We start from the raw sequence: 27079 nt of genomic DNA on the forward strand, positions 1-27079 counted from the left end.
GAGGGTGGATTAGAATACTTACCTAAAACCTTAATGGAAAATTGAAAGCCTGGTGTGGTGGTTCAGGCTTGTAATCCCAGTACTTGGTAGACCGAGACAGGAGGATATCGCAGGTTCATGACTAGTCTCAGCTGCTTAGTGAGGCCCTCCACAGCTAAGTGAGACCCTGTTTCAAAATAAAGAATAAAAAATAGGGCTGGTATGTATCTTGGAGATAGAATGCTCCTATGTTCAATCCCCAGTTACGCGTGCGCACGCGCGCACGCACACACACACACACACAAATTGTAATTTTATTTTGTTATTGGGAGGAGAGATCTCTCAGCTGGCTTCACATTAAGTTCTTTTCAACATACAGTGTCAATGCTTGCACAATGTTGCAAGCACTAATAAGGTTTTGGAAACCTTATTGGTCCTTTACTCAAGAGTTTTGAGTGGTTCTCTGTGGCCCACAGAAGGACACAATTCCTACTGTAGAGAGACACTCAGTTCCTCCAGTCTGTACCTAACTTGGCAGCTAGTCTTCTCCCTCCGTCTCCCTCTCATACCTCTTGTGCTTCAGCCAACGCAGATACTTGCTTGGCCCTGGAGTTTTGCTCAGACTTTGCTGTCTGCTGGGAATGCCCTTTTCTTCACATCAACCGTGAAAATTTCTTTCTTCCTTCCAGGCCCTCTCAAATGCCACTTCCTTTACGAAGTTTGGTTTATAAACTTGCTGCTAGGAGTGAATCCTCTTCTCTTTTGGGTTCTTATAGAACTTTGAATCAGTTTCATGGCAGGGACTAAAGTTTACCCTTCCATTATCTGCATAGCCTTTTCAGAGACCAGCTATAAAACAGAAATTCCCTGTGGATGGACTGGTTGTTCCTTACATGTGTTTATTACTTGATATCTCCCACATGCTTCACCCCAGAATTTGCCTCTCACAGGATTATTAAGAAATATCTGCTGAGTTAATGTATTAATCACACCCTTAAAAGTCACTCTTGCCATTATTGTATATTTGTTTGCTAGAGCAGCCATAAGAAAGTGCCAAAAACAGGCAGCTTAAAAGAGCAGAGCATGTTTATCTCAGTTCTCGAGGTGAGGCTAGACATCTAGAATCAAGGTGTTGGCAGGGTTGTGCTTCCCTTGAGCCCCGAGTATGCTCCTTCCTCCCATCCTCCTGGTTTCTGGTAGTGGGACAATCCAAGGTCTTCCTTGGGTACAGCTGCATCAGTGTGCATGTCTGTCTGTGCCCAGAATTCTCTTTTTATGGGTACATCAGTCACTGGGTCAGAGCCCACTTTACTCTAGTTTGACCTCAGCTCAACTAGTTAGAAAGCATTACAGAAATGCATCGGGGATTAAAAAAAAAAAAAAGAGCCTTCTCAACATCCAGTCTTAATTTTTTCTGCTTGCAGTGGCCTTTGCTAGTCTGAAGGTCTTTCACTCTGGCACAATGGCAGTTAATTTCTGGATAGCAGTGGGGATGCTATCGCAACACCCATTCCCATCTTTGTTCTTTCATGCAGGAAAAGGGCGAAAAACTAGTGCTGGAAGAAACCGCATTTGAGGAAATCGAAAGGGATTTTCAGGAGGTTCTTGGTGAACTTTCAGGAGACAAAAGTCTGGAAAAATTCAGGGCTGAATATGAGAGGCTTCATGCCATTATGAAGAAGTCATATGACAACGAGAAGCGCCTGATGGCCAAATGCAGAGAGCTGAACGCCGAGATCGTGGTCAATTCTGCCAAGGTTGCCACTGCCCTCAAACTCTCTCAGGATGATCAGACCACCATCGCATCTCTGAAGAAGGTCAGTGGTGTTCAAACAGGAGAGCCTGAGTTCAAAACATCATTCCTTCATCAAAGTGGCAGTGGTAGGCGGGTAGCAAATGAGTTACGAGATGCAAATGTACATTTTTTTTTTTTTGATGTACAAATGGCCTCACATCATAATGTGGATCATGTTGACAATGGCGTATATTCACACAGTACTCGGTGCCCTCCCCCGTTCCCCTATTCCCTGCGGGCCTGGGTCTATAGAGGGCACAGTGCGCTGCTGCAGGTGCCAGCTTTTGGTGAGCACACAGGTTAGGGGATCCTTTTCTTCATCTCTGAAGCATGGTGCTGGTCGCTTAAGATGTTGGAGTTCTGCCACTGCTTACTGCACTTCAAGTCCCTGGTGTAGTTGCTAGAATTTCTTAGGGTTGCAGAGCTAGCAGTTGCAGTTTGGGTCAGCAGCCCAAGATGGCTCTGGCCGCCACCCCAGGTCAGTCATGCGCTCAGGTTCTTTGCTATGGCTCTCGCTATCTGAGTACTGGATTTTCTTCTGCTTGGTTTATTTTTTGTGTGTTTTCATTCGTAAGTATCTTTGCTGCTTTGTTTTTCTTGTGAAGAAGCTGCCTTCTTGGTAGTTGATTTTTGTTTGTTACAGCAACTGAGATGTGCTGTGTCCCACAGTCACCATTTTCTCTACTTTAGACTTTTATCAATTTACATGATTTATGTTAAATTATATGTTACATGATTAATAATGTTCATTTATAAAGAATATAACTAGCTTTGGTGCATTTGAACATGCAGAAAATAATGGAGAACCATATTGGTTGGGTTTCTGGGAAATAATGGGTTAGCAAAGAGACTTATCTCTAAGTACATGCAATATTAGGAATTTCAATATGTCTTGTTTGATGCCACATGAGTAAATACACATTTGATAGCTTGTTAAAGGTATTTTTAGTTTTTTTTTGTGGTACTAGGGATGGAACCCAGGGGATTTTCTACCTCTGGGCTGTACCTGCAGACCCATTTTTATACTTTATTTGGAAACAGGGTCTCACTAAGTTGCTGAGAGCCTCACTGAGTAGCTGAGGCTGGCTTTGAACCTGTGCGATCCTCCTGTCTCAGTCTCCCAAGTGCTGGGATTACAAGCATGTGCCATCACGCCCGGCTTAAAGGTATTTTTATATTCCTACTTTTCTTCATATTGTGAGAGAGATTACTTTAAGAACTCCCAGAGAGGACTTTCCATGACCTTATTCCTAGAACCTCTTTGCTTTCTCCCTTATTTCCCCAGTTTCTCATAAGTGGAGAATCAGGGATTCAGCCGGGGTGGGGGGTGCCAGACTTTGTTTTATGCTATATTATTCATCCTTCAGTGTGTTGCAGTACTTTGAAGGTAAAACAAATGCTTCCCGTACATCTGAGGGTGATAACAGGTTGAGGCATTAATTTATAATTAAAACCCTATTGATGGCAAAAATTCACAAACATTTTGGGTAAATGATATGCAATTAGATGTCACCCAACTCAACTGAACTTCCAAGACCAGAACAAAATATGTCTTTCTTTTATAGAAACGATTCTTTCCTTAATGTAATTGTTTCTCTATTTCCATTTTCTTCTTATCCTCGTTGAAAGACTAATATAAGAAGGCTGTAATTTGTTTTATGATGAAAAAAATACTTTTCATTATAAATTTAAAAATGGGGAATGGAAATCATGAATTGATTAAAGCATAATTGCTTAAGCTAATTTGGATAAAGCTTATTGTTATCATATTTTCATTTAAATATCCTTTATTTGTTTGCCAAAAATAAGTACATATGGTTGCTACATAAGAACATAGCCAACAAATTGACATTTTATTTTGGGGGGTCACTAAATTACGTGCTGTGGTTACTCACGAGTAATCTCTCTAATAGTGAACATAATTTATTAATTTAAATACTCTATTCTACCCATCTTATTCCTGGTCAACACAAAAGCAGAATACTTTCACCTAAACTTTAAAGGTTTTTATCTTCAGGAGGAACATCCCAGTTGATGTAATTTTTTAAGACAGAAGTGGGACAAAAGTTGGGGCTGTCCCAGACACTTACGACCTATGCTCTTTTACTGGAATTGCTTACAATTCACTTTTAAGTGTATATGTTAATATCCCATATTGCTTTTCATAACAGGGAGCCTGCTATGGGTTTTGGGTTTTCTCTGCAAGCATTTGATGATAAGGCCTGAGCTCTGGCTTCTGAACATGGAAATTATCAAGTTGTCCTGCACAGTTTGGAAACAGCAAAACACTTTTAATGAGTGTTTCCAAGTTTTGCCATCTGGGCACTGACTTGGGACTTGATAGCAAAATATGTTTTTTTATTTGTAAATTTATAAAGAGGTTCTATTCAATCCATCAACTTTGGGCTTGGATCTAAGATCATTCCTTATATGATAAAACTTTTTGTTTTGGAAAATATCTGGACTTGGAAAGCACAAAAATTTCATATTTAAGTTTTTGCAACCCCTCAAAAATTCATTTTTTTAACCAAAATGAATCCTTCTAGGTACAGCAGGCCTTTGGTAACCAATAACCACACTCACCTACACAGGAAAATTACTTCTTGCAGCTGGGCGTGGTGGTGCATGCTTGTAATCCCAGCGCTTGGGAGGCTGAGACAGGAGGATCGCACAGGTTCGAAGCCAGCCTCTGCTACTTAGTGAGGCTCTCGGCAATTTAGTGAGACCCTGTTTCCAAGTAAAGTATAACTAGGTCTGAGAGTATAGCCTGGAGGTAGAAAATCCCCTGGTTCCACCCCCAGTACCACACACAAAAAAATACTTCTTGCTAGTGCCCTCCTTCTCTCTCTCTCTCTCTCTCTCTCTCTCTCTCTCTCTCTCTCTCTCTCTCTGTACTGAAGATTGAACCCAGAGGCATTCTACTTCTGAGCTATATCCCATCCCTTTTTATTTTTATTTTTGGTTTTTGAAATACAGGCTTCTTAGGTTGGTGGCAGTCTCACTAAGTTGCTGAGGCTGGTCTTGAACATGTGATCCTCCTGTCTCAGCCTCCCATATACCGGGGTTACAGGTGTGCACCACCACGCCTGGCTCAGTGTCCTCTCCTTAACTGTGTTGTTTGCTGTTCGCTACCTCATGCTGAAAATACCAGAATTCAGTACAAACTTACACATAATGTGTAACAGGTAATATTCTTTTTCCAATAGTGACTATTACACTGTAGCCCTGTCTGATTCTGTTTGCTGGTTTCTCCTGGGTCTGGAACTGGCTTGGTTTTTCTCATTGATGTCCATGGCCCACCAGGAAATTGAAAAGGCCTGGAAGATGGTAGACTCTGCCTACGACAAGGAGCAGAAAGCCAAGGAGACGATTCTCGCCCTCAAAGAAGAAATCGTGAACCTGACCAAACTAGTTGAGCAAGGGTCGGGACTGTCACTGGACCAGGATAGCAAGTAGGTCAAAGCCTTCTTGAAGTATTATCAACTTGCTTTTGTGGTCTTCCTTCTGCAACAGAAGGAAGGCCTGGCACTGGCTGGTGTGGTAGCCAGCCCTGGGCTGGCGGTGTCTTCTTCAACAGGTCTCTGCAATGAAATATACTCCTTTGTTGAACTCCCAGACTTTGATTTCTGTCTACTGTTATTTTTTTTTCTGTTATTTTTTTTCCCTCCTGCAGTACTAGGGATTGAATCCAGAGCCTTGTACATGCTAGGTAAGTGCTCAACTGCTGAACCATATCCTCAGCGTGTGTGTGTGTGTGTGTGTGTGTGTGTGTGTGTGTGTGTGTTTGTGGTATTGGGAATTGAACCCAGGGGCATTCTGAACTATACTTCTAGCCTTATTTATTTGTTTCTTAATTTTTTTTGTGGGTCTGGGGATAGAACCCAGGGGCATTCTACCTCCCAGCTACATCCCCTGTCCTATTTTTTATTCTTTATTTTGAGACAGGGTCTCACTAAGTTGCAGAGGGCCTCACTAAGTAGTTGAGGCTGTCTGCGAACCGCGATCCTCCAGTCTTTGAATGCTGGGATTACAAGCGTGCGCCACCATGCCCGGCTATGTTTTTTTTTTTTTTTAATTTTGAAACAGGGTCTCACTAAGTTACTAAAGGCCTCGCACAGCTGCTGAGGCTAGCCTGGAACCTGCCATTCTCCTGTCTCAGCCTCCCAAGTGGTGAGAGAAGAGGTATTCTCCCCATCCTTTTTAAATTTTATTTTGAGAGAGGGTCCTGATAAATTGCCCTCAATGACCTTGATTTTGAGATGCTCTTGCCTTACCCTCCCAAGTTGCTGGGATTATAGGAGTGTGCCACCACACCCAGTTTTATGCTTTCACTTTTATGACTCTCTTTCTTCACACTGAAAAACTTCAAATTTATGGTTGTAGTAAACTTCTGGCTCTATGAGAATCAGTAATATAGTTTCCAAATGTGTAAAAATGTTAGATTTATTTCTCTCCCACTTGAATAAAATAAAACTGTCTGCTTTTCTGCTCAGGGTCTCAGCTCCTCCCATCTACCCCCCAAGATCAATCCTGTGTCCATCCTCCAACCTGCCCTTCAGGTTCAAGGCTGGAAGTCAGAGTTGCTCTTCACCACTGCCACTTCTTACTTCGTATATCTTGTCTTCTGTTTGGTCTTGTGTTACCTCCCGTGGCCAGTGCTACTGCCTTGAATTATGTCTTCTATTCTCTGCTGGATTTGGCATCCAAACTGGTTTCCTTGTCTGCAGGAAGACATCTCCCCCTTTATTTGTCACTGCTGCCAGATCTGTGCTTCTGAAAGCAGCCCCCACACCTCTCCCCAGCATAAGCAGCTTCAATAGGCACTCATAGCTGGGCGTGGTGGCACATACCTATAATCCCAGTGCTTGGGAGGCAGAGACAGGAGGTTTGAAGACAGCCTCAGAAAGTAGTGGGATTCTCTTCAACCTAGCAAGACCCTGTTTCAAAATAAAACGGAGCTGGGAATGTAGTTTGGAGGCAGAATGCCCCTGGGTTCAATCACTAGTGCCACTAAAAAACAAAAAAGTCACTTGTGCCCAAACAATGAAGCCCAGACTCTTGGGCACATCATTTAAGACTGTTGATGCATTTGCCCCAGTCAGCCTCGTCTCACTACCCTCGTGTCCTGTTCCTGCCCTCTGCACGCTCTGCCTTCTTTGCTCTAAATGACTTTTCTTCTATTCTCCCCATGGTAAACTCCTATCTAAAGGAGTGCTTGGGAGGCTGAGAGAGGAGGAGGCACAGGTTTGAAGCCAGTGTGTGGTACTTTAGCAAGACTCTGTTTCAAAATAAAAAACGAGCCAGGTGTGGTGGCGCACGCTTGTAATCCCTGCACTTGGGAGGCAGAGACAGGAGGATCATGCGAGTTTGAAGCCAGCCGCGCTGGCTTAAGAGACCCTGTTTTCAAATAAAAAAAAAAAAAGAAGAAGAAGGATGTGGGTATAGCTCAGAGGTAGAGAACCCTGGGTTCAATTCTCAACAGCATGTGCACGTGCACACACACACACACACACACACACACACACACACACACTCCCAAATGACTGACAAACATTTGAAAAGAAGCTCAGCATCCCTCATAATCAACAGCTACAACAAAGCAGTTAGTGACCTTAACTTTGTCGCCATCAGCATCTCTGGTCCAACCTCCTCTCTACCTCTAGATTCCCATGACTAGGCAGGAAATCACCATATTGTCTGTTCCTAAAGGACCCAACATCGCCCTCTGGTATGGCACAGCATTGAAATTACTAATATACTTTGCTACTCGTTAGGCTGTGAATTCCCTGAAGGAAGATGCGCTTCTACCCCTTGTAAGAGTCTAGCGCGGCGCTGGACATGTGAAACATCCCGTGAAAGAATGCGTTGGGAATGAGCCTACATTTCCTCGGGCATCCTTAACCAAACCCAACACTGCTCTCTCGCTTTCTCAATGCACGGGTCCTACTTGGATGGACACTGTGAAGGACAGAAGCTGGGGGGGGGGCAGGAAGAAAGTGTGATTTCCCCAAATGATGGACTCTGTCATATTCTAGCACATTCAGAGCACCTGCTGTAGAGCCCTGGGAGAGAACCGACTTGACAGGAGGAGTCTTGAAGGAGACATGCAAGGGGGCGAGGAGAACTGAAGGGACTGTCTGGCCTAGATTTGATCTTCAGCAGCGTGCTCAGCCGTAGCTGTCTTCCTTCCTAGTAACCTTGGGACTGAGGTTTAGTTTTGGGAGAAGAACCGTTTTGAGTGTGGGTTTGAAGGTTCCTTATTAAACATTTATGTTCTATCAGAGGTGTCCGTAAGTAGGCGTTGTCACATTACTTCGTTTTAAGCAGTTGTTTGATGGCTGTCAGCTGCAATAATTTGCAAGGCACATTTTCCTCTGATTTCCCCATGCCAAGATCTACCCCACTCTCCACTCATTCTGCCACAGAGGTCATATCAGACACAGAGCTGCCGCTCACACAGCTCAAATTTTGCAGAAAGTCATGTCAAACTAAGCAGGGTGCGGTGACATGTGCCTATAATTCCAGTAGTTAGGAGGCTGAGACAGGAGGATTATGGGTTCAAGGAAAGCCTCAGCAACTTGGCAAGACCCTGTTTCAAAATAAAAAAAAAAGAAGAAATAAAAACCAGCATTATGAATGATTCTCCAAATTTTGTTCTGGGGAATATGTTATCTGGGTGGCATTCCTTTGGGAGAAACTAATCTCCTTGGGTGAATAGAGAGAAAACTGGTAATGTACATTATTTGCTTATGCTTATGCTTCATTTTAGACTTTATAGCCATCATCATAGCCCTCCAGTGGATATTTTAAGAAAATAATTTTCTAAATTGACATCACCTTAGGGTTGATTATAAGAGTTGACAAGAGTTAATATGTTTTTACTGCAACGGATCCAACTAACGCATAAGTGTGGAGAGTATCATCCCCCAACGTTTCCATCTTAAATTCCTCAGAGATAATCAGTTACCTGATTGGTGTCTGTTTTCCTAGGCTTCTATAAAATGCATATAGAATACATACTGATGCATACACACTCATGCATGAATAGACACCTAACTCTTCTTCCTCCTCTCCACCACCACCACCACCACCATCATCAATCACCACCACCACCACCACCACCATCATCAATCACCACCACCACCACCAACACCATCATCAGTCACCACCACCACCACCAACACCATCATCAGCATCATCATCACCTTTTTTTTTTTAAATAAGGTCTCTCTAGGTTGCTGAGGGTCTTGCTAAGTTGCTGAGGCTGGCCTGGAACCTGTGATCTTCCTGTCTCAGCTTCCCAACTACTGGTATTACAGGAATGTGCCACATTGCCTGGCTCCACATTTTCTTCCTCTTCCTTCTTCTCTTTCTCCTCTTCTTTTGGTTCTGGGGTTTGAACTCAGGGCCTTGCAGATGCCAGACAAGCTCTCTACCACTAAGCTACATCCCCAGCTCTGACCATTTTCTCTTAAATTAAAAGGGATCATCCTATGCATATTAATTTTGGTCCTCCTCTGTCGGGAGGACCTCATAACGCCTTCCACGTCTGGGCACAGAGAGCTTTCCGTTTCACGGCTGAATCGCGTCCACCGTTGACCTATAGATTTCCCCAGGAAGTTGAGTTGAGGACAACAGGAAGGATGCTGAGCAGACGACCTTAGAGTCTGACCCCCGTGCTCTTCTTTCTCAGCATCCGAGACTTACTGAAGTTCAAGGAAGAAGTGACCAAGGAGCGAGACCAGCTCTTGTCAGAAGTGGTGAAGTTGCGAGAGTCCTTAGCTCAGACCACGGAGCAGCAGCAGGACATAGAGCGAGCGAAGGAGGAGGCCGATCAGACCATCACCCAGGTGGGCCGGCCACGCAGGCGGCTGGGGAGCCTGCCAGGGGACGCCCTGTCTTGTTCCTCCCTCAAATACACCCCTTGTGGCTAAACAAAGCGTCCTCTGCCGGGCTTATTTCTTGGGTTTGTTCTCTCAAGAGCAATTTTTCTTGAGTGGCTCTTTCTCCAGGTTCTATCTGAGAAGGCGTGAAGGAGTTTGGGCTCCAGCAGGTGTCCCCCGCGATGGATGACCAGGGGGCCAGCATAAGGCACAGCATTGGTCCTTCTCCTTTATAGGAAAGCCATCGAGCTGAATCCTTCCATGGGCTTTTCTAGGAAGCCCCGAGTCTAATAGGTAACACCCAAGGACAGTCTAATAGATAACACCCAAGAGAAAAACACAAGACTTCTTTGATCATGAGATAAAAAAAAAAGCTTTTCATAGAATTTAGACATCAAGAAGAAATCTTACTGCTTTGTTTAGCAATAGCCAGGATCGTGTGAAAGAGAAATTTCATACTTAGGGTAGAGGGGTATATTTTATTTAGTCCCCATAGATGTAGCACTGGATGAATTCTTTCCATGTTTAAGTATCCCCGAACTCTGGGCTTCCATACTTGGTCAATTTCATTCCACCCTCTGTGAATTTATTGCCCACCATCAAGGGTGGACCTTTGGTGGAAGAACAAAACAGAATATTTTGAATATGTATTTCAAATGTTGAAAATTTGACAGGTAACTGTTACAGCGAAGTGTCTGCCTAGAAGGTGACAGGCCTGAGGGGGGGGGGGGACTGTGGCTGGTTGAGACCTGCCTGGGTGAGGGGTCATCTCTTTCCTCTTTGTGCGCCCCTTCCCCAGTTCCAACAAGAAATCCAGCACCGGCAGAACGAAGCCACGCGGGAGTCTCGGAAGAAGGAAAAACTGGAGAAAGAGCTCAGGCAGATTCAGACAGACATGGACACCAGACAGACGGAGATCAAGGCCCTGCAGCAGTACGTGCAAAAGAGCAAGGAGGAGCTCCAGCGGCTGGAGCAGCAGCTGAAGGAGCAGAAGGTGAGCCGGGCGCGCCCCTGCACCGCCTGCCCCAAGGAAAACCGAGGAGAACTCGAACGCCAGGAAGGCGCCATTGCTCTCTTTTCTTCTTTTTCCTTCAACTTCTTTGCTGTCCCCATCCTTCCCCGATATTCCTCCAATAGAGACGACCTCCTAAGATCTAATTCTTTGTTTTCATAAAACCATGTCTGCTCAGAATAATCAAGGTAGGGAAGAGGAACATTGAGCTGACACTGAAATCAGGCGTATAAACCGCCACATTCCTGTTCCCGTTTTGACTTAAGTTGGTTTGGAGGGGAATCGTCTCGGTGCTGGGGTTGGAGAACGCTTCTGTTCACAGAAAACGTTGTAGGCATGTCAATGCGGGATTTGCCCCTGAAGACGCAGCTTCCTAGCCCCAGAGCTGATAAAACTCGTTCAAATCTCAAGCTCATTTGCAATGATTATAGCAATTGTTGCGTATGCAAAGCCTGCCAAATGGCAAGCCGGCATTAAAATATTTATCCACCACCTGTGAACAAGACTTCCCAAGGCTCTCAGAAAAAAAAATGACACTCGCTGTGTTATTCATTAGAAGGCATCGTTTTCCTTGGTCATTTAGCATTCATCGTATTTGAGTGTGTTAGCGTTTCTATCTGAGATATAGAACAATCTCTACAAAGATAAAACGGTGCGATTGCCATTATCTTCCCAGGAGGTTCGTGGGGCATCTTGCCAGTATATGCAGACTCTGTAATCAGATTAAAAAGCATTAACCAGCTCTCCATTCCACACCTTTCAGATACTGAATGAGAGAGCTGTAAAGGAACTCGAGCAGTTTCAGATGAGAAACGCTAAACTTCAGCAAGAGAATGAACAGCACAGCTTGGCTTGTGAGCAGCTGTCCCAGGAAAACCAGCAGAAGGCCTTGGAGCTTAAAGTAAGCACCCAGTGCCTTGTCTGTCCCGCAGTACCTCTCTACCTGTGCACGCAGGTTTGCCTGGGTGGTTGGATGAACGCTGTCAGCTCCGCTGAGCCTTGGTACATCAGAGGCAGGTGTGAGCCCATGGTGATTGCCCTGTGCCTAGCGTACCTCTGCAACTGCCACTTACTTATAAAATTGCAGACTCGATTACTGATCGTATGATTATACAAATGTTTTGCAAAGCAAGCTCAGATGTTCATCTCTGTAATTAGCACACAACTGGTCTCCCTGAGCTGGAAGCCATTCACATATGTGAGCGGCAAAGAATTTAGAGTCTATTTTATTACCTGTAGGAAGAAGGTGGGATGGGAGGGCTGGGACATTGACCGGCACCATAGGGTATTTATATACAGGACTGTGGAATCATGATTTTTACTACTGTCTAATGTATATTTAAATACAGTTTCCTGCTTTTCCTTCCCTCTTTGAAGAGTTCTTGCAAATTAAGTTTAGATAACAGTTTTATACTCGGATACATATTGTATGCTTTAGTAATTAACAGAGCAGTTTTTTTTATTTATCACTTTCAATCTGAAAAATAATCCACATTCCCTATTTCATTATATTAACATATTGAGCCATAAAATAGCAGCCTATCAAGAATATTATATAAGCCAGGCATGGTGGTGCATGCTTGTAATCTCAGTACTTGGGAGGCTAAGACAGGAGGCTCACAGGTTTGAAACAAGCCTCAGTAACTCAATGAGGTTTTTAGCAACTTAGAGAGACCTTTTTTCCCAAATAAAAAATGAAATGGGTCTGGGGGTGTGGAATGTAGGTAGAAGGCCCCTGGGTTTCATCTTCCCCCCACACAAAAGAATATTATATAGATTTGAGCAGTGGACCATAACATTGCTTGTTTCTTTTGAGACAGTGCCTGTGGAAGTGTGGTGTCTCTCTCTCTCTCTCTCTCTCTCTCTCTCTCTCTCTCTCTCTCTCTCTCTCTCTCTCTCTCTCTCTCTCTCCATATCTTGCATGTTGTTTTGCATGCATTCTGGAAATATCAGAGGCTTCCAGGATTTTCCTGCAGTCCTACCATGGGTCTGGATTAATGACCATTGAACTAGAACATCTTGGAACAAAGCAGGAGGGGACTTGAAGTCAACTAACCTGAACCCTCTAGGGTCTGAGGTCGAGGAATGTGTGAAGCAGTCGAGAGTGAGTTGACTTGAAACCAATTCCTCATGAGAATGCAGTACGTGGAAGCAGAGATGAAATGCCTACGTAAATCAGAATAATACATTATTCTGAGAGTAAAAAAATCCTTATGCCAATACTTCCCTCGTTAGATAACATGAATGGGACATCCTGAAAGATGGACTATTTCTGTTATCAGATTCTAAACTTAATGGGATTAGGGGTCTAGCCACAACCCAGGGATAATACACACAGCTGATTTCAGTCTGTGTTGTTGAGAGCCAAGGTAATTGCTAACAATTGTTTGCAGAAGAATCCCTAACTGCTTTTCCAGTTATTTCTGGTGGCTTTTTTTTTTTTTTTTTTTTTTGTGGTACTGGGATTGAACCCAGGGACATTCTACCTCTGAGCTATACCTCCAGTTAAATTCTTTATTCTTTATTTTGGAACAGGGTCTCATTAAGTTTCAGAGGGCCTCCCTAAGTTGCTGAGGCTGGCTGTGAACCTGCGATCCTTCTGTCTCAGTCTCCCAAGTACTGGGATTACAAACTCTAAAGGAAAAAAATTTAAAAAGTGAATTTAATTTCAAATTTAAAAATTCATAAAACTTGAAGTTCATAGGCAAAAATCTGAAGGTTTTCTTTGCTAGAATTATGTGTTTGGTACCTTTTGCCATGATGTATGCTTACCTAATGATGCTGTCCTGCCCAACCATAGATCACAGACTCTGAAGAAGGAAGACACTTTCTCTAGTGTGTGTGATTGGGTTACAGTGCACTCCATGGGCCCCCCAAAATGCTTAAATATTTTATAGCATATGAACAAACTCAAAGAGATCACTTTGTAGATCTATGAAAATTGTTAATCAAGTATAGTATCTGTATGCAAGATTCACATATTTGTGATACATGCAACTCTGCATTCTTGTCCTATTCAATTCTACAGTTAGATGGTCACTTGCAACACCAGATTTTATCCATCTTTTCATTATTTTTAGTTTATATAGCCACATATTTTACTTAGAGAATAGAGTTTTTCAATTTCTCTCAAAACCCAAGTTGTGTGTGTGTGTGTGTGTGTGTGTGTGTGTGTGTGTGTGTGTGTTGATTTAATCCTACAGAATAAGTTAACACAACATGGGAAGATCATCCTTTTATTGCTTCTGAGTTTACCACCATGCACTCACTGGCCCTTTATTTCCTTAGTGTCCTTTATTTCCTTGATTTTCTCTCACTAATTCTAGGCTAAAGAGGAAGAAGTACATCAGATGCGCCATGACATTGGAAAGCTCAACAAAATCCGAGAACAAATCCATAAGAAATTGCACCAGATCGAAGATCAGAAGGCGGAAGTGGAACAACACAAGGAGACCCTAAAAAATCAGATCGTGGGGTTAGAGAGAGGTAAACCATTTTGCCCTTGGTTTTATTAACTTACAGACATCTCATGAGTGACTAACATCATCTTACAACCCATGCCATAGCCGAGCGCGGTGGTGCACGCTCGTCATCCCAGCATTTGGGAGGCTGAGACCTGAAGATCGCGGTTCATGGACAGCCTCAGCTACTTAGTGAGGCCCTCTGCAACTCAGTGAGACCCGGTTTCAAAATAGAGAATAAAAAAATAGGGCAAGAGGTATAGCTTGGAGGTCGAATGCCCCTGGGTTCCACCCCCAGACCCACAAAAAAACAAAAAAACCAACAAAACAAAACAAAAACCAAAACCCATGCCATATGAAATCAACTAGACAACATTCAAACTGGCAACCAGCAAGATGAAGAAGTCATAATTTTGAGTACCTTCAACTCTTTTAACACATTATTCAACAGGTTCTATTGGCACACTGTAAATCCAGCCACAAATATTCCTTAGTATTTTTCCCTGGAGGAAATAACATCTAACCTCTTAGTTCTAGCCAATAAGATAGTGGATATGTTAAGATGAATGTCCTTTCTCATCAGTATCTAGAACAATATTGTAGACAGCACCCAGCACACAGCAAGGGCTTACTAAACATCATGTGTTACTCTTCAGATATATCACTATTTTCTACTCAAGAATATAATTAAAATTATGGCACACTGGTCAAATTTGGTGTGGAAAAAATAGCTCTGGATCTAGGGACAAAGACCTGGTATGAATTCTGACCATGTGAGACAGGAATACTTGTGTTTTGTTGGCCTCCTGCAGGCTGCTGTTCGTTATAAGTCAGTGAGATAGAACACATAAGAGTATAAAAGTATACATGGCCTCACTGTAAGTTAGGTAAAATGTAAATCTCTATATAAGATTATTAGAAATAATTATCATCTAAGTATTGGGAGGTATAGATAATTTTTTCCTTTGAAGACATTAGGAAATAAGCTCTTATTGAGGTGCCTTTGTAGGTTATCTTGAAGATTTCTCCATTCGTCTTTTCAATAAATTGAATATGGACTATGTAGAGGCATTGGGTATGTGGAGGTCTGTGCCTTCAGGATACATACATACAGCACAGATTTATAACCTAATGTCTTCAGTGGTAGACATGAAGAGAAATGAAGCAATTCAGCATGCCAACTGGTCCAGTAACCAACAGAACATGCTCATATTTCAATTTCTGTGTTTTTGCTTCCAATAGTTCTGATTGAGCTTTGAGAACAAAAAATTTTTAATCCATTTAACAATGAACCCAACTCTATTATCCCCAAGTCACATTTACAAAAGTCATCTTGTTCTGTCTTCTGGTTATTTTATAAATGTTGACATTGTCATTTCTTCTTAGGGTGTGTTTGTGTGCGCGCATGCATGTGTGTATGTGGTGGTGGTCTTTTTACGTTGTCCAGGCCACTCTCAAACTTCTTGGCTAAAGCAGCCCCCTGCCTTGGCCTCCTAAGTAGCTGGGATTACAGGCACATGCCATTGTGCCCAAAGGATCTCTTTCTTTTGATGTTTCAAAGGGCGGCACTGGGCGCTGGGGATGTAGCTCAGTGGTAGAGTGCTGACCTAGTGTGTGTGAGGTCCTGGGTTCAATTCCCAGTCCTGCAAAAACATTGGCTATAAAGGCCGAGAGCATGGAGCCTCCCAATGTTATGATTTTCTATCATAACACCCCAAAAATGAACAGAAAAACTACCAGAACTAATGCAAGAGTTCAAGAGGCTGGCAGGTTATAAAATAAATAAGTAAATATCAATAGCTTTATAATACCAAAAAAATCAGTTAGAATATATGATGGAAATCCCCTTGTTGTAATAACAGCTAAAGCAATAACATCTATGAATCACGATACCAAGATACCGAAAAGACCTATATACAAAAAGCTATAGGATTCTATTGAGAGAGGTAGAAGGGAAGACTTGAAAAATGTAAAGTCAGATCAAGTTCCTGGATAGAAAATCCAATACGAAAAAAATATAAATCGTAATTTATTTATATATTTAATATTTCCGACAAAAATTTAGTGAATAATGTATGGGACTTGAAAACTGATTCTAGAGCTCCTCCAGAAGAACAAACAGGACAAGAGCTATAATGTTCTGGAAACAAAAATGACAAAGGAATATTTACCTTAGCTGATATTTAAATAACTGTAAATCTTTTGTAATCAAATAGTATAGCAATGGTACCTGGATAAACAAATAAATGGAACAGATCGGAAAGATCAGGAAAGACCCAAGATTTTACTTTTAAGTGGTATTTTATACCAATTATACAGTATGAAGTATTGTGAACATGCTTGATGACCAAAAGCTATTTTTTCGGGGGGGGGGGAGTTAATACCAAGATTGTAAAGCCCAAACTGAGAGATTTAATGAAATAAAAATTAAAAATTTCTGTTCAGCAAAAAACTCTATGAACAAAGGCAAATTGACTCAGAGATTGTGAAAGTGTTTGTATCTTTATTATATACAAAGAGCTGTTAAAAACCCACAAAAGGAGCTGGGCGTGGTGGCGCACGTTTGTGATCCCAGCATTCAGGAGGCTGAGACAGGAGGATCCTGTGGTTTGCAGCCAGCCTCAACTACTTAGTGAGGCCCTCTGCAACTCAGTGAGACCCTGTTTCAAAATAAAGAATAATAAAAAAAAGGGCTGGGGGTGTAGCTTGGAGGTAGAATGTCCCTGGGCTTCATCCCCAGCACGGAAAAAACAAAACCAAAAACAACAACAACAAAAAACAGGGCTGAGGGTGTAGGTCAGAGGTAGAATGCCCCTGGGTTCCAACCCCAGGACTGAAAAAAAAAAAATCCACAAAAGGGATAAAAAAATTATGAGGAAATTGGGCAAAGAGTAAATATGGACAACTTGAAAAATGGAAATACAAATAAGTGGTCATTAAACATAAAAATAGCTTTACTACTATTCAAAGGAATATAAATTAAATACTGACATACTGGTTTAAAAAAATCTATCAGCCTGTCAAAGATCAAAGAGAATGATAGAATCTAGTGGTGTTTCATGTATGGATTTAAATTGCTGCTAATTTTCTGAGAAATCTTGTCATAGAGAAGAAACATGCTTAAAAAAAATCCAAGACTTCTTTCCCTGAAAGAAGAAATGAACAAGAAGTTTCTAAGATTATTGTTTATAATCACACAGGTACAAAAGGAACAACTTAAATGTCACAATGGAGGCTTGGCTAAGTACCGTGTGCATTTTTATACATAAAAAAGCCATGGAGTTATTAAAAAGCCTGATGTAGACAGGCTTTTTAATAACTCCATGACAGGCTTTTTAATAGTTAAAAAGCCTGATGTAGACATTTATAATATAAAAACATATCATGTATTTGATTATTATAAAAACAAGCTATAAAGTAGTATGCATAGTATGATTCCTTTTTGGTGTGCGTGTGTGTGTGTGTGTGTGTGTGTGTGTGTGTGTGTGAGAGCGCACGCACGTGCACTTATATATACACATATATTTGCACAGCAAAAAGACTGGAAAGTACCTGTCACAGAGGTACAGATCTGTCATTCCAGGAGAGAGGCTGAGATGGGAGAATTGCGGGTTCAAGGCCAGCCTCAGCAGTTTAGGGAGATTCTCAGCAACTTAGACCCAGTCTCAAAAATAGAAAAGGGGTAGGGGTGTAGCTCAGAGGTAGAATTCCCTTTGGTTTAATCCCAGTTAAAAAATAATAATAAAATAAAGAAAAAGAAAAAAGAAAAAAACAGTAAAAAGAAAAAAGAGAGACTGGAAGACGATATATCAAAATTCCAAGTGGATTCTGGTAGGTTTAAATGTTTTTCCTTTCATTTGTCTGTATTTCTAACTTGTTTGAATAATAATAAAAAAAAAATGTACCTGTATGTGGTGGCGTACTCTTGTAATCCCAGCATTTGGGAGGCTGAGACAGGAAGATTATGGTTCATGGACAGCCTCAGCTACTTAGGCCCTCTGTAACTTAGTGAGAACTTGTTTCAAAATAAAGAATAAAAAAATAGGGCTGGGGGGTGTAGCTCGAAGGTAGAATGCCCCTGGGTTCCATCCCCAGTACTGCAAAAAAAAAAAAAAAAAAAAAAAAAAGTAAAGAGCAAGGACATTTTGGAGTCAGAGAAACCAAACTTCTATTCTTAGCCCTGTCACCTCTTGACAGTGAACTTCCATCATGTGGCTAAATCTCTCTAAGCCTCAGTTTCCATTTATTTCAGGATGCCCCACCTCACTATGGAACTATTTTGCAGTTCCATGTGTGGGGAGCCATTAAGGCTTTCCCCTAGATTAGAGTCTCTCTGACTCAGCTGACTGTCCTTCGCCCAGAGTCAACAAGGTTTGGGGAGATCAGATGGTGATGGCACGAGGGTACTGATTGACCTGTCTGTAATGTGTGTGTTTTGTCTTGGTCTTTATTGTATTCCGGTGGTGATAGCACGAGAATGTTGATTGACTTGTAGCTGTGTATAAATACCTCTGGAAAAACAAACCCGGCGTCGGCGCAATAGAGATGAGATTGACCCAGAAGTAGGCGTCGGCCAGGAGCGTCGGCGCAATAGAGCATACTGACCCAGGCGTAGTCGTCGACCCGTAGGAAATATTGACCCAGAAACAGGGGTTGGCCAGTAGAGATAGTAGGCTGGCGGCTCCCCCATGTTAGAATTAAAAAGTCTTCATCCTCACGCCTCTCTTTAGAACCCGTGCTTCTGTTGGCTGGCTCCGGCAATAATGAAGACCACACATCACACAATTAATATAGTAGTTTCATAGCTACAGAGAAACATGCAAAATAGTTTTTGTATTGCTTTGGCATGATTCATTCATCCTCTCTCTCTCATTATGGTACTGGGGATTGGACTCTAACTCTGAGCTACACTCCTAGTCCTATTTTATTATTTATTTTGAAATAGGGTCTTGCAAAGTTGCACAGGGACTTGCTATATTGCCGAGACTGACCTCCAACTTGTGGTCCTACTGTCTCAGCCTCCCAAGTACTGGGATTACAGGTGTGTGCCACCATGCTGAGCTAGGTTCTCTCTTAAATTGACTGCATTTCTTATTATTTTTCTCCCTGGTGATACAGAGGTGGAGGCTTCAAAGAAACAAGCAGAACTTGATAAAAAAGCAATGGACGAGCTTCTGAGAGAAAGAGAAATACTAAATAAGGTGGGTTTGTTACGGTCACAATGGTAAACACATGTCTTTAGGGCTGTAATACCTGCCTGCACCCAGTAGAGCAGGGAAAGTAGAGCAAAAGTCCAAGGCAAAGAAAAGTTGATTAGACTAAATAATAGCGCTCAATTTTCCTCTAAGCGGCCGCTCACAGTCTACCAAGCACAGGCCAGGAATTGAAACTGCATTATCTCCCGCCAGCCCCGAAGGACTTTGGCGAATTAACATATAAACCAGCAGGGATTTCAGAGTGCTTTGTGGAATCCTGTTGATGGCTGGTGTGTTCTTTGGCATCCTAAGCGGTTGACGGAAAATTTTGACTTAAATATCTATAATCTGCAACTTTGACTAATCCGAAAATTACAAGTTGGAGTGCTAATTAAATCTTAGTTTTGGAGTGTAGGTATAAACATGGCCGGCAGGCTGGTGATGTGAAAACATCTAACCTTTCCTCCACCTATATTGTCAAGATTGTCGTAGGTTTCTGTTTTCGTTTCCATGATGGGCCTTGTCTTTTTTGGTCTCTAAGTTTGTGCTGGTCCAAAATTGAGGGGCTAGGGAAAATTGAAGACCTGGAGAGCTTTGATAAAAGGCAGGACCCTCCCCGCTCCTTCCAGGGGTTCCTTCTATTGACAATCTTTTTAAAAGTTTTAATTTAGCTGGGCGTGGTGGCGCAGGCTTGTAATCCCCTCACTTGGAAGGCGGAGACAGGAGGATTGCGCAGGTTCAAAACCAGCCTTGCTGGCTTAAGAGACCCTGTTTCCAAATAAAATAGGTCTGGGAGTGTAGTCCAGAGGTAGAAGGGTTCCATCTCCAGTACCACCAAAAAAAAATTTTTTTTAATTTATATTTATTTTTTGTGGTACTGGGGATGGAACACAGGGGCATTCTACCTCCAAGCTATACCCCAGCCCCATTGTTTAGTCTTTTTATTTTTGAAACAGGGTCTCACTGAGTTGCGAAGGGCCTCGCTAAGTTGCTGAGACTGGCCTCAAACTGCGATTTTCCAGTCTCCGCCTCCCGAATGCTGGGATTACAAGCGTTCGCCACCACGCTTGGCTTATATACTTTTTACTTTTAATTTTTCCCGGTCATTGTATTTTTAGTGTCTAGCATACTACTAAGCTCTGTACTCAATCAACTATCGAGAATAAATTCTTTTCTCACTGATGTGAAACTTCATTATTGAAAGAGTGATTATGGTTTTGATAGGCAGCAACAGGAATATTCTATGATTCTTTGTGTGTTGCATTGAAGGAGCTTTGTCTTTTTTTGGACAAACACCTGGAAGCAACGTTGTCCTTTTCTGTTTCCTACGTAGTCAACCAACCATTGTTTAGCGGATGTTTTACCTATTTATAGGCCAGTGGTGTTTGGTTTTGGGTTTGAGAAGGAAGCGCAGGTGCCTCATAGGACCCAGGGGCACAGCAGGTCCTCAGGAAGCCACAGGAGCCGACCTGGCCCTCTTGGAGGAAAGCCTTCTCTCTCTACCTCTGCTCTTCCTGTAGGATTCTGCTTCATTCAACACTGTCTGTTTTCTAGTCCGTATGGCCGAAAAATGTTTTCGCCAAGAGCTCCTAAGTTTGAAACATCTACTGCATTGCGAGGATCTGAAGGCCCAGGGCTGGGGGTGTAGTTTAGGGGTAGAGTGTGTGTGTAGCAGATAAACAGCCCTGGGTTTGATCCCCAGCCCCAACCCCCATGTACTAATGAAGGCTCTATTTCAACACTCCCCGGAGAGGGTCATTTGGTCCATGCAGCTGTGGCTGGTGAGGTGGGCCTTTTTTTAAATGAACAAGTATTAATTGTACATTTTAATGGGTTTCACAGTGATATTTCCACATATGCATATATCCTGTATTGAACCTGTCCACCTTCCTCTGCTTCCCTCTCCCCTGCTTCCCAGGAGGCGGAGCCTGTGAGGAGCCCGGCTACTCACGCACGGTGTAGAGCCACGTGGGGGACAAGTCAGGGTGGGTGTGTTTCAGCATCAGCAATCACCTGCAGCTTCTAAAAAAAAAAAAGAAAGTGGGTGCCTGGGTCCATTCCAGACCCGCCCAGTCAGAAATGCTGAAGTTGGGACAATGGCATTCATAGTTTTTAAAAGCTAGGTTAATTTATTTATCATGATGAAATATACAGCACAAAATTTGTGAATAGCATTGGTCAGTACATTCACAATGTTTTGCCACCATGGCCATCCCCTGGTTCCAGAACATTCTTATTAGAAACCTTGTACCTGTTCAGTAGTCATTCTCCATTCTTTGCCACCTCCCCGCAACTACTAATCTATTTTGTTTTTATGGATTTGACCACTTTGAATAGTTATATAAATGGAATCACATCTTTCACTCAGAACATTTTCGAGTTTTATTCATGTTGCAGCATGTATGAATACTGCATATATTCCATTGTATAGACATTCCACTTTTCGTTAATATTCACCAGTTGATTGACATTTGGGTTTTTTTCTATTTTTTTGTTTGTTTATTTTTGTGACTAGTACTACTATGAGCATTCATGTACAAGACTTTGCTTTCATTTTTTTTTTTTTGGTGGTACTGGGGTTCCTGGAAGCCCTTCTACCTCCGGGCTATACTCCCAGACCTACTTTTTACATTTTATTTGGAAACAGGGTCTCTTAAGCCAGCGAGGCTGACTTTGAACCTGCGTGATCCTCCTGTCTCCGCCTCCCAAGCGTGGGGATTACAAGCGTGCACCACCAAGCCCGGCAGTATCTGCATTTTTAATAAGCTGATTTTTATCTTACGTTGTCATTGAAACCCAAGTTATGTGGTTAAGTTCAATTGTTCTAACCTCACCAGATGAAGGCTAGAGCCGGAATGAAAGTTACAGGCAGAGATTTTGGGGTCAGCCAGCCATGGGTTCTAGTTCTGGCTCTGTCTTTCCCTGTTGTGTGAATGCTCACTCTCTGCTTCCTATCCAGTGGGTGCCATCTGGAGCATACATCTCAAGGATGCTGGCTTGCTTAATGCATTTATATATGTACCAAAAGCACCTTGGGCCACATCAATATATAGGGCTTTTAATAATCTGTAGAGACTATAACTTTTATTCACACGAATGACAGGCATCTAATTATTTTAGGGATGAGGGAGGGGTTGCACCTAATCCCTGATCCTCAAACATTATGAGTATGTTTTGTTGTTCCTGTTTATAGAATATGCTAAAGGCAGTCAATGCGACCCAGAAGCAGATAGACCTGGTGAAGCTCCACGAACAAGCCAAGCGGAACTTGGAGGAAGAAATCCAGAACTACAAGAAAGAGGCCCAGAAGCAGAGAAAGATCATCTTTCAACTGGAGAAGGAGCGGGATCGGTACATCAACGAAGCCAGCGACCTCACCCAAAAGGTAAGCCCATCGGCCATGCTAGGGTGGAGCAGGGGGAACATTGTCTGCGTTTCCGGGCATCATGGACTGTTGCAGGGATGGTTTGCTTAGATTTCTGCGTGTGGATTTCAAGCAGATTTAAAAGGAATGACGTGGACAGAATAAAAGGGGTCCTACAGCTGATCCTGGGCCACATTCTGAAAAGGACGATGCTTACGCTTGGCCTTCTCTCATCTCCGCTTTCCCTCTTCCAACGTGTGGATCCTCCCTCTCCTCTGTCACCCTGCTGTGGGCAGCCCCAGATGACCCCATCTGGGCTGCTGACATCTCCTCTCTCAGCCCTCTATACTCAACGCTATCTACCAAATGCCTGGAGGTTCAGAGGCGGGCTTTTAGGCAGTGATCTGATTATGATTTGTTAGGAGAAAGAGAAATCAAATGACCTCAAATGAAGATGTGAATGACTCCTGGTATCAGCCAAACGTGCCACATTTCCAAAGGGCATTGTTATTTTAAAACTATTGCAAATCTAAAGAGCCCACCACTGGTGGAGAGCCACCTTGGGGGCCAAGTTCTACAGATCTCCTTCTTGTAAACTGCCAAAGCAGGAGAAGGCTCAAGGACAATCAACCAAAAGGACTTTTGGGACTTGGCATTAGCTTTAAGCAGTCATCTCAGCTCCCTGCCTGTGTGATGTCTGGCCACTGGGAGCACTCCCGGGTCATAATGTCCATCACCGTCCTTGCTTCTCGGAAAGAAAGAACTCAGTCAGAAAGCGGGCACAGGAATAGTGAAGCTTTAGGGAAGTAAAGGCACAGAGTAAAGAAGGTTGGAGACGGGGTTATGTTCCGGAGAAAAATGTCTGGAATGGGCCACTTTCTGGAGTGAATGATGGCATGGAGTCTTCCAAGTAGTGAATTTTTCTTTAGCCTGGAAACCTTTCTCACAGTGCTTGAGGGTTTGGGAAGTCATGCTCTCTAGGGCAGAGATTTAGGGATGGGGTTTCGGGGCGGGGGCGAACTTTTAGCTACGAGGCTGGGAAGAGATTTCTATTTTATTAAAAAAAAAAAAGTTTGCCCTAGCAAAATGTTTGCTATACAGTGCGAGCCCTGTCTCCCTTCTGTCAGTAAAATACATAGTAAACTCAGCAGTGTTTACCAAGGCTCTTGCAAGTTTAGGCTGTGTTTTAGTTTTATTTTTTATTTTTTTGGAGTGAAATCTCAAAGATGATGATGAGAGGGAGGCCAGCATGTGAATTACATACACACAAAAAGTGGGAAATGAGCTTCAGAAGTGGGGAATCAGCTTCTTCTCTCTTAGACTAAACAGCTTCTGAGCAGATACTTACACATTGAAGAGTGCTAGTGCTTAGGCTCCATCCAGCCCCGGCAGGTCCCCGGGAGATGCTCATGGCCCTGATGGGAGCCAGTAGAGTAGAGCTTGTCTGACTTCCTACTTAATCATCTCATAAGCCCTGTTGACTGATTTGCTCACTCCTAGAGGACAGGTGGTCAGTTCAGACACTCACCTCTGCAGCCTGGCTTAGCCCATTTACTTCCACAGTCAATATCCACCAGCTCACATGGCAACAAATAACCCCCACATTTCAATGGTTTATGGCCACAATGATATATATTTTTTCTCATGTTGACAGATGCAGCCTCGTGCTGTGTCCTCTGTACTCCGAGCTCATGTTGCACTGGCCTCTTGACTTGGGAGAGAGCAACACATTGTACCCTGACCATGTTCTCCAAGGTCCAGCTGACGAGGGAAGAGCACAGACCTGTTGATTTATGTCCCACTGGCCAGAGAGAGTCACCTGGGAGTGGGATGCTCCTGAGGGAGAGGCTCGTGGCGGGCCTTACAAGTATTTGGACGAGTGACATTATCTGTCAGCCTCCTGCTTTCTGATGAGCAGGCTTTCACCACCATTGGAGCTAACTCTTAAAGATGGGTCTATTATTGTACTACTTTATTATTACGCACAGTCAGCTGTGCATCAGTGACTAAAATACCTAACGAGACCGACTTAGAGGAGGAAAAGTTTTATTTGTTTTCAGAGGAGTCAGTCTATGGTTGGCTGGCTCCAAGACAGAAGCCTCATGCCAGAAGAATGTGGCGGAGGAAAGCTGCTCAGCTTGTGGCAGCTGGGAAGCAGAGAGAGCAAGAAGTCAGGGACAAGAGGGCCCCTTCCAGGTGTGTTGCCAGTGGCCTTCTTCCTTCAGTGAGGTTCTACCTCCCACTAGTTCATTCAGCTATCAGTGGATTGACCCATCCAATAAATTAAGCTACCGCTGAGGTCAGAGCTGCCACAGTCCAATCATTACCTGACAACAGATGTATTGAAGTCCCAGAATGGTGCCTGTCAGCCTCCAGCGTAGTTGTTTATTTGCATATTTGTTTTCTCAGCTTTACAGTGAGCTCTTGAGAGCAAGGACTTTATTCAACTTTAAATTTCCAATATCTTAGCACACAGCAGATTGTAAACAAGCATTTATTAAACACATGAATAGATGATGAGTGGTAAAAAGAATGCATTACTAATTTGAATATGGGATTGCATTTTTTTTCTGGGTTGCTGCTGGTACCAGGTTTTGCTGTTAACTATTCTTTTTGCTATTTCTGATGTTTAAGTGAATAAAGTTATATAATGTATCACATAAACAATTTAAGCACAGGTTGTTGAAATACTACTTATCGGTTACAAATTTTCTCTTTTCTTAACCCTTGACAGCATGTATCACGTGCTATAGAAACTTGTGCCATCTCTGGACTTGGTAGGAAATAAATGTACATCTTTTTGTCTCCTTTCTATGTTTTTTATTGCCCAACACACACACACACACACACACACACACACACACACACTTGCATGCACGCACATGCACATGCACAAACACTCATTTCTGCAAACACAAAGCTCTCTAGTACATTCGATTTGTAGGACATTGAGGGATAATACCCACGGGTTGGAGAAGATGCCATGATACTGACATTTTCATTTCTTTCTGAAGTGAGTATACATTATTTCAAGTTTAGCCTTCTGACCCAGAAATTTAACTGTAAGCACTGAATCTAAGGGGGGGGGAGGAATAAATGCAAGGCTTTTAAAAATAAGATAATATTCTTCAAAGCATAATATATAATAATGAAAAACAGAAATCAGCCCAAATGTAAAAAAAAAAAAAAAAAAAAAAAGAAAGAAAAAGCTAAACAAATTGCTTTGGTACAATATGAAGTTGCTATTAAAATAATTTTAAAAAATATTTAAAAATGTTTGTAATATGAATATAGAAAGGCAATGTAAAATTATTCATATTGTTTGATCCCAATTTTGTCTTTCTAAGTACAAAAAAGGACTAAGGTGTACATCATCCAGGTGGTTGTGAAGATTAAATGAAGTAGTATTTATGAAGTCCTTAGAGGTATCTTTGGCACATACTAAGTGTTTGTAAATGATAAATCAATACATAAATTTATTTGAGAAATAATTCCAAATTTTTCCTCAAAGTGGTATTTGAATACAGCTATTTTTAACCTCTTGATAAATGCTCCTAAAGTGCAGACATAAATGAAATGTTTTATCTGTATCCAATGCCAGCTAACATAAAGCCTGACATTCATATATGAGAATGGGCTGAAATTTTAAAGGTAGTGGAGGTGAGGTAAGGCAATCTAGACCTCCACTCGAGGTCTCCTCCATCTGCCTCTTGGAGGAGCCTACCCGAGAGACACATTGGAGCTCTCCCACCGTCCCTTCCCTGACTCGAGATCCATACTTCCCAAGATCAAATCAGGTGTCGTTCCAGGTACTAATCAGGGTTCTTCAGGGAACCAAACAAGTAGGAGGAATGGGTTCATATGATTATGGGGGTTATGCCTCTGGCTTCAATTCCTAGTATATATAAAAAAAGCTAATCTCCCTACAGCTACACCAGAAATAATGTTTAATCCGGGCACCTTGTGGCTAGTCTGGTTGATTTGTAATGTTAACCACCACACTTCACCTTTATACAACTCAACTGCTTTTTGCCCAACTAATCAGGATGACATAGCTGAACCAGAGAGTAAGTGGGCAGGTAGTAGGGGAACTAGTTATGGCTTAGTACATTCTGAGGAGTGTGGCTTAAAGGGGCAATAGGGCAGAGAGAATCCATCTGGTTGTAGGACATACTAGGAATTACAGTTTTCCACGCGTGATAGCAGCTCAGAGTAAAAGGAGATTGGGATGGGACTTTCTAAATGAAAGAAAACTAGAAAACAGAGCCCGGCTTGGTGACGTACATTTGACTTGTAAGCCAGGCTTAGCAACTTAGTTGAGACCCTATTTCAAAACAAAAAGGGCTGGGGGTGTAGCTTGGAGGTAGAATGCCCTTTAGTATAATCCCTA

The 27079-nt window shown here is 42.5% G+C and overlaps 1 protein-coding gene across 1 annotated transcript in view; it reads left to right on the forward strand.

Moving 5' to 3' along the window:
* Positions 1-1062: 1062 nt before the first annotated feature.
* Positions 1063-27079, forward strand: part of CFAP58 (cilia and flagella associated protein 58) — a gene marked incomplete at both ends in the record, with an annotated part of 106647 nt that continues 80630 nt past the window's right edge. Inside the window, 9 exons of the mRNA XM_080694861.1 lie at positions 1063-1083; positions 1515-1796; positions 5078-5226; positions 9468-9624; positions 10457-10651; positions 11433-11570; positions 13996-14155; positions 19249-19331; positions 22519-22710. Coding sequence (XP_080550987.1) covers positions 1063-1083; positions 1515-1796; positions 5078-5226; positions 9468-9624; positions 10457-10651; positions 11433-11570; positions 13996-14155; positions 19249-19331; positions 22519-22710 — 1377 coding nt within the window. The remainder of the gene's footprint in view (positions 1084-1514; positions 1797-5077; positions 5227-9467; positions 9625-10456; positions 10652-11432; positions 11571-13995; positions 14156-19248; positions 19332-22518; positions 22711-27079) is intronic.

This window comes from Muscardinus avellanarius (assembly GCF_963383645.1).
Source record: "Muscardinus avellanarius genome assembly, chromosome: 4".
NCBI lineage: Eukaryota > Metazoa > Chordata > Mammalia > Rodentia > Gliridae > Muscardinus > Muscardinus avellanarius.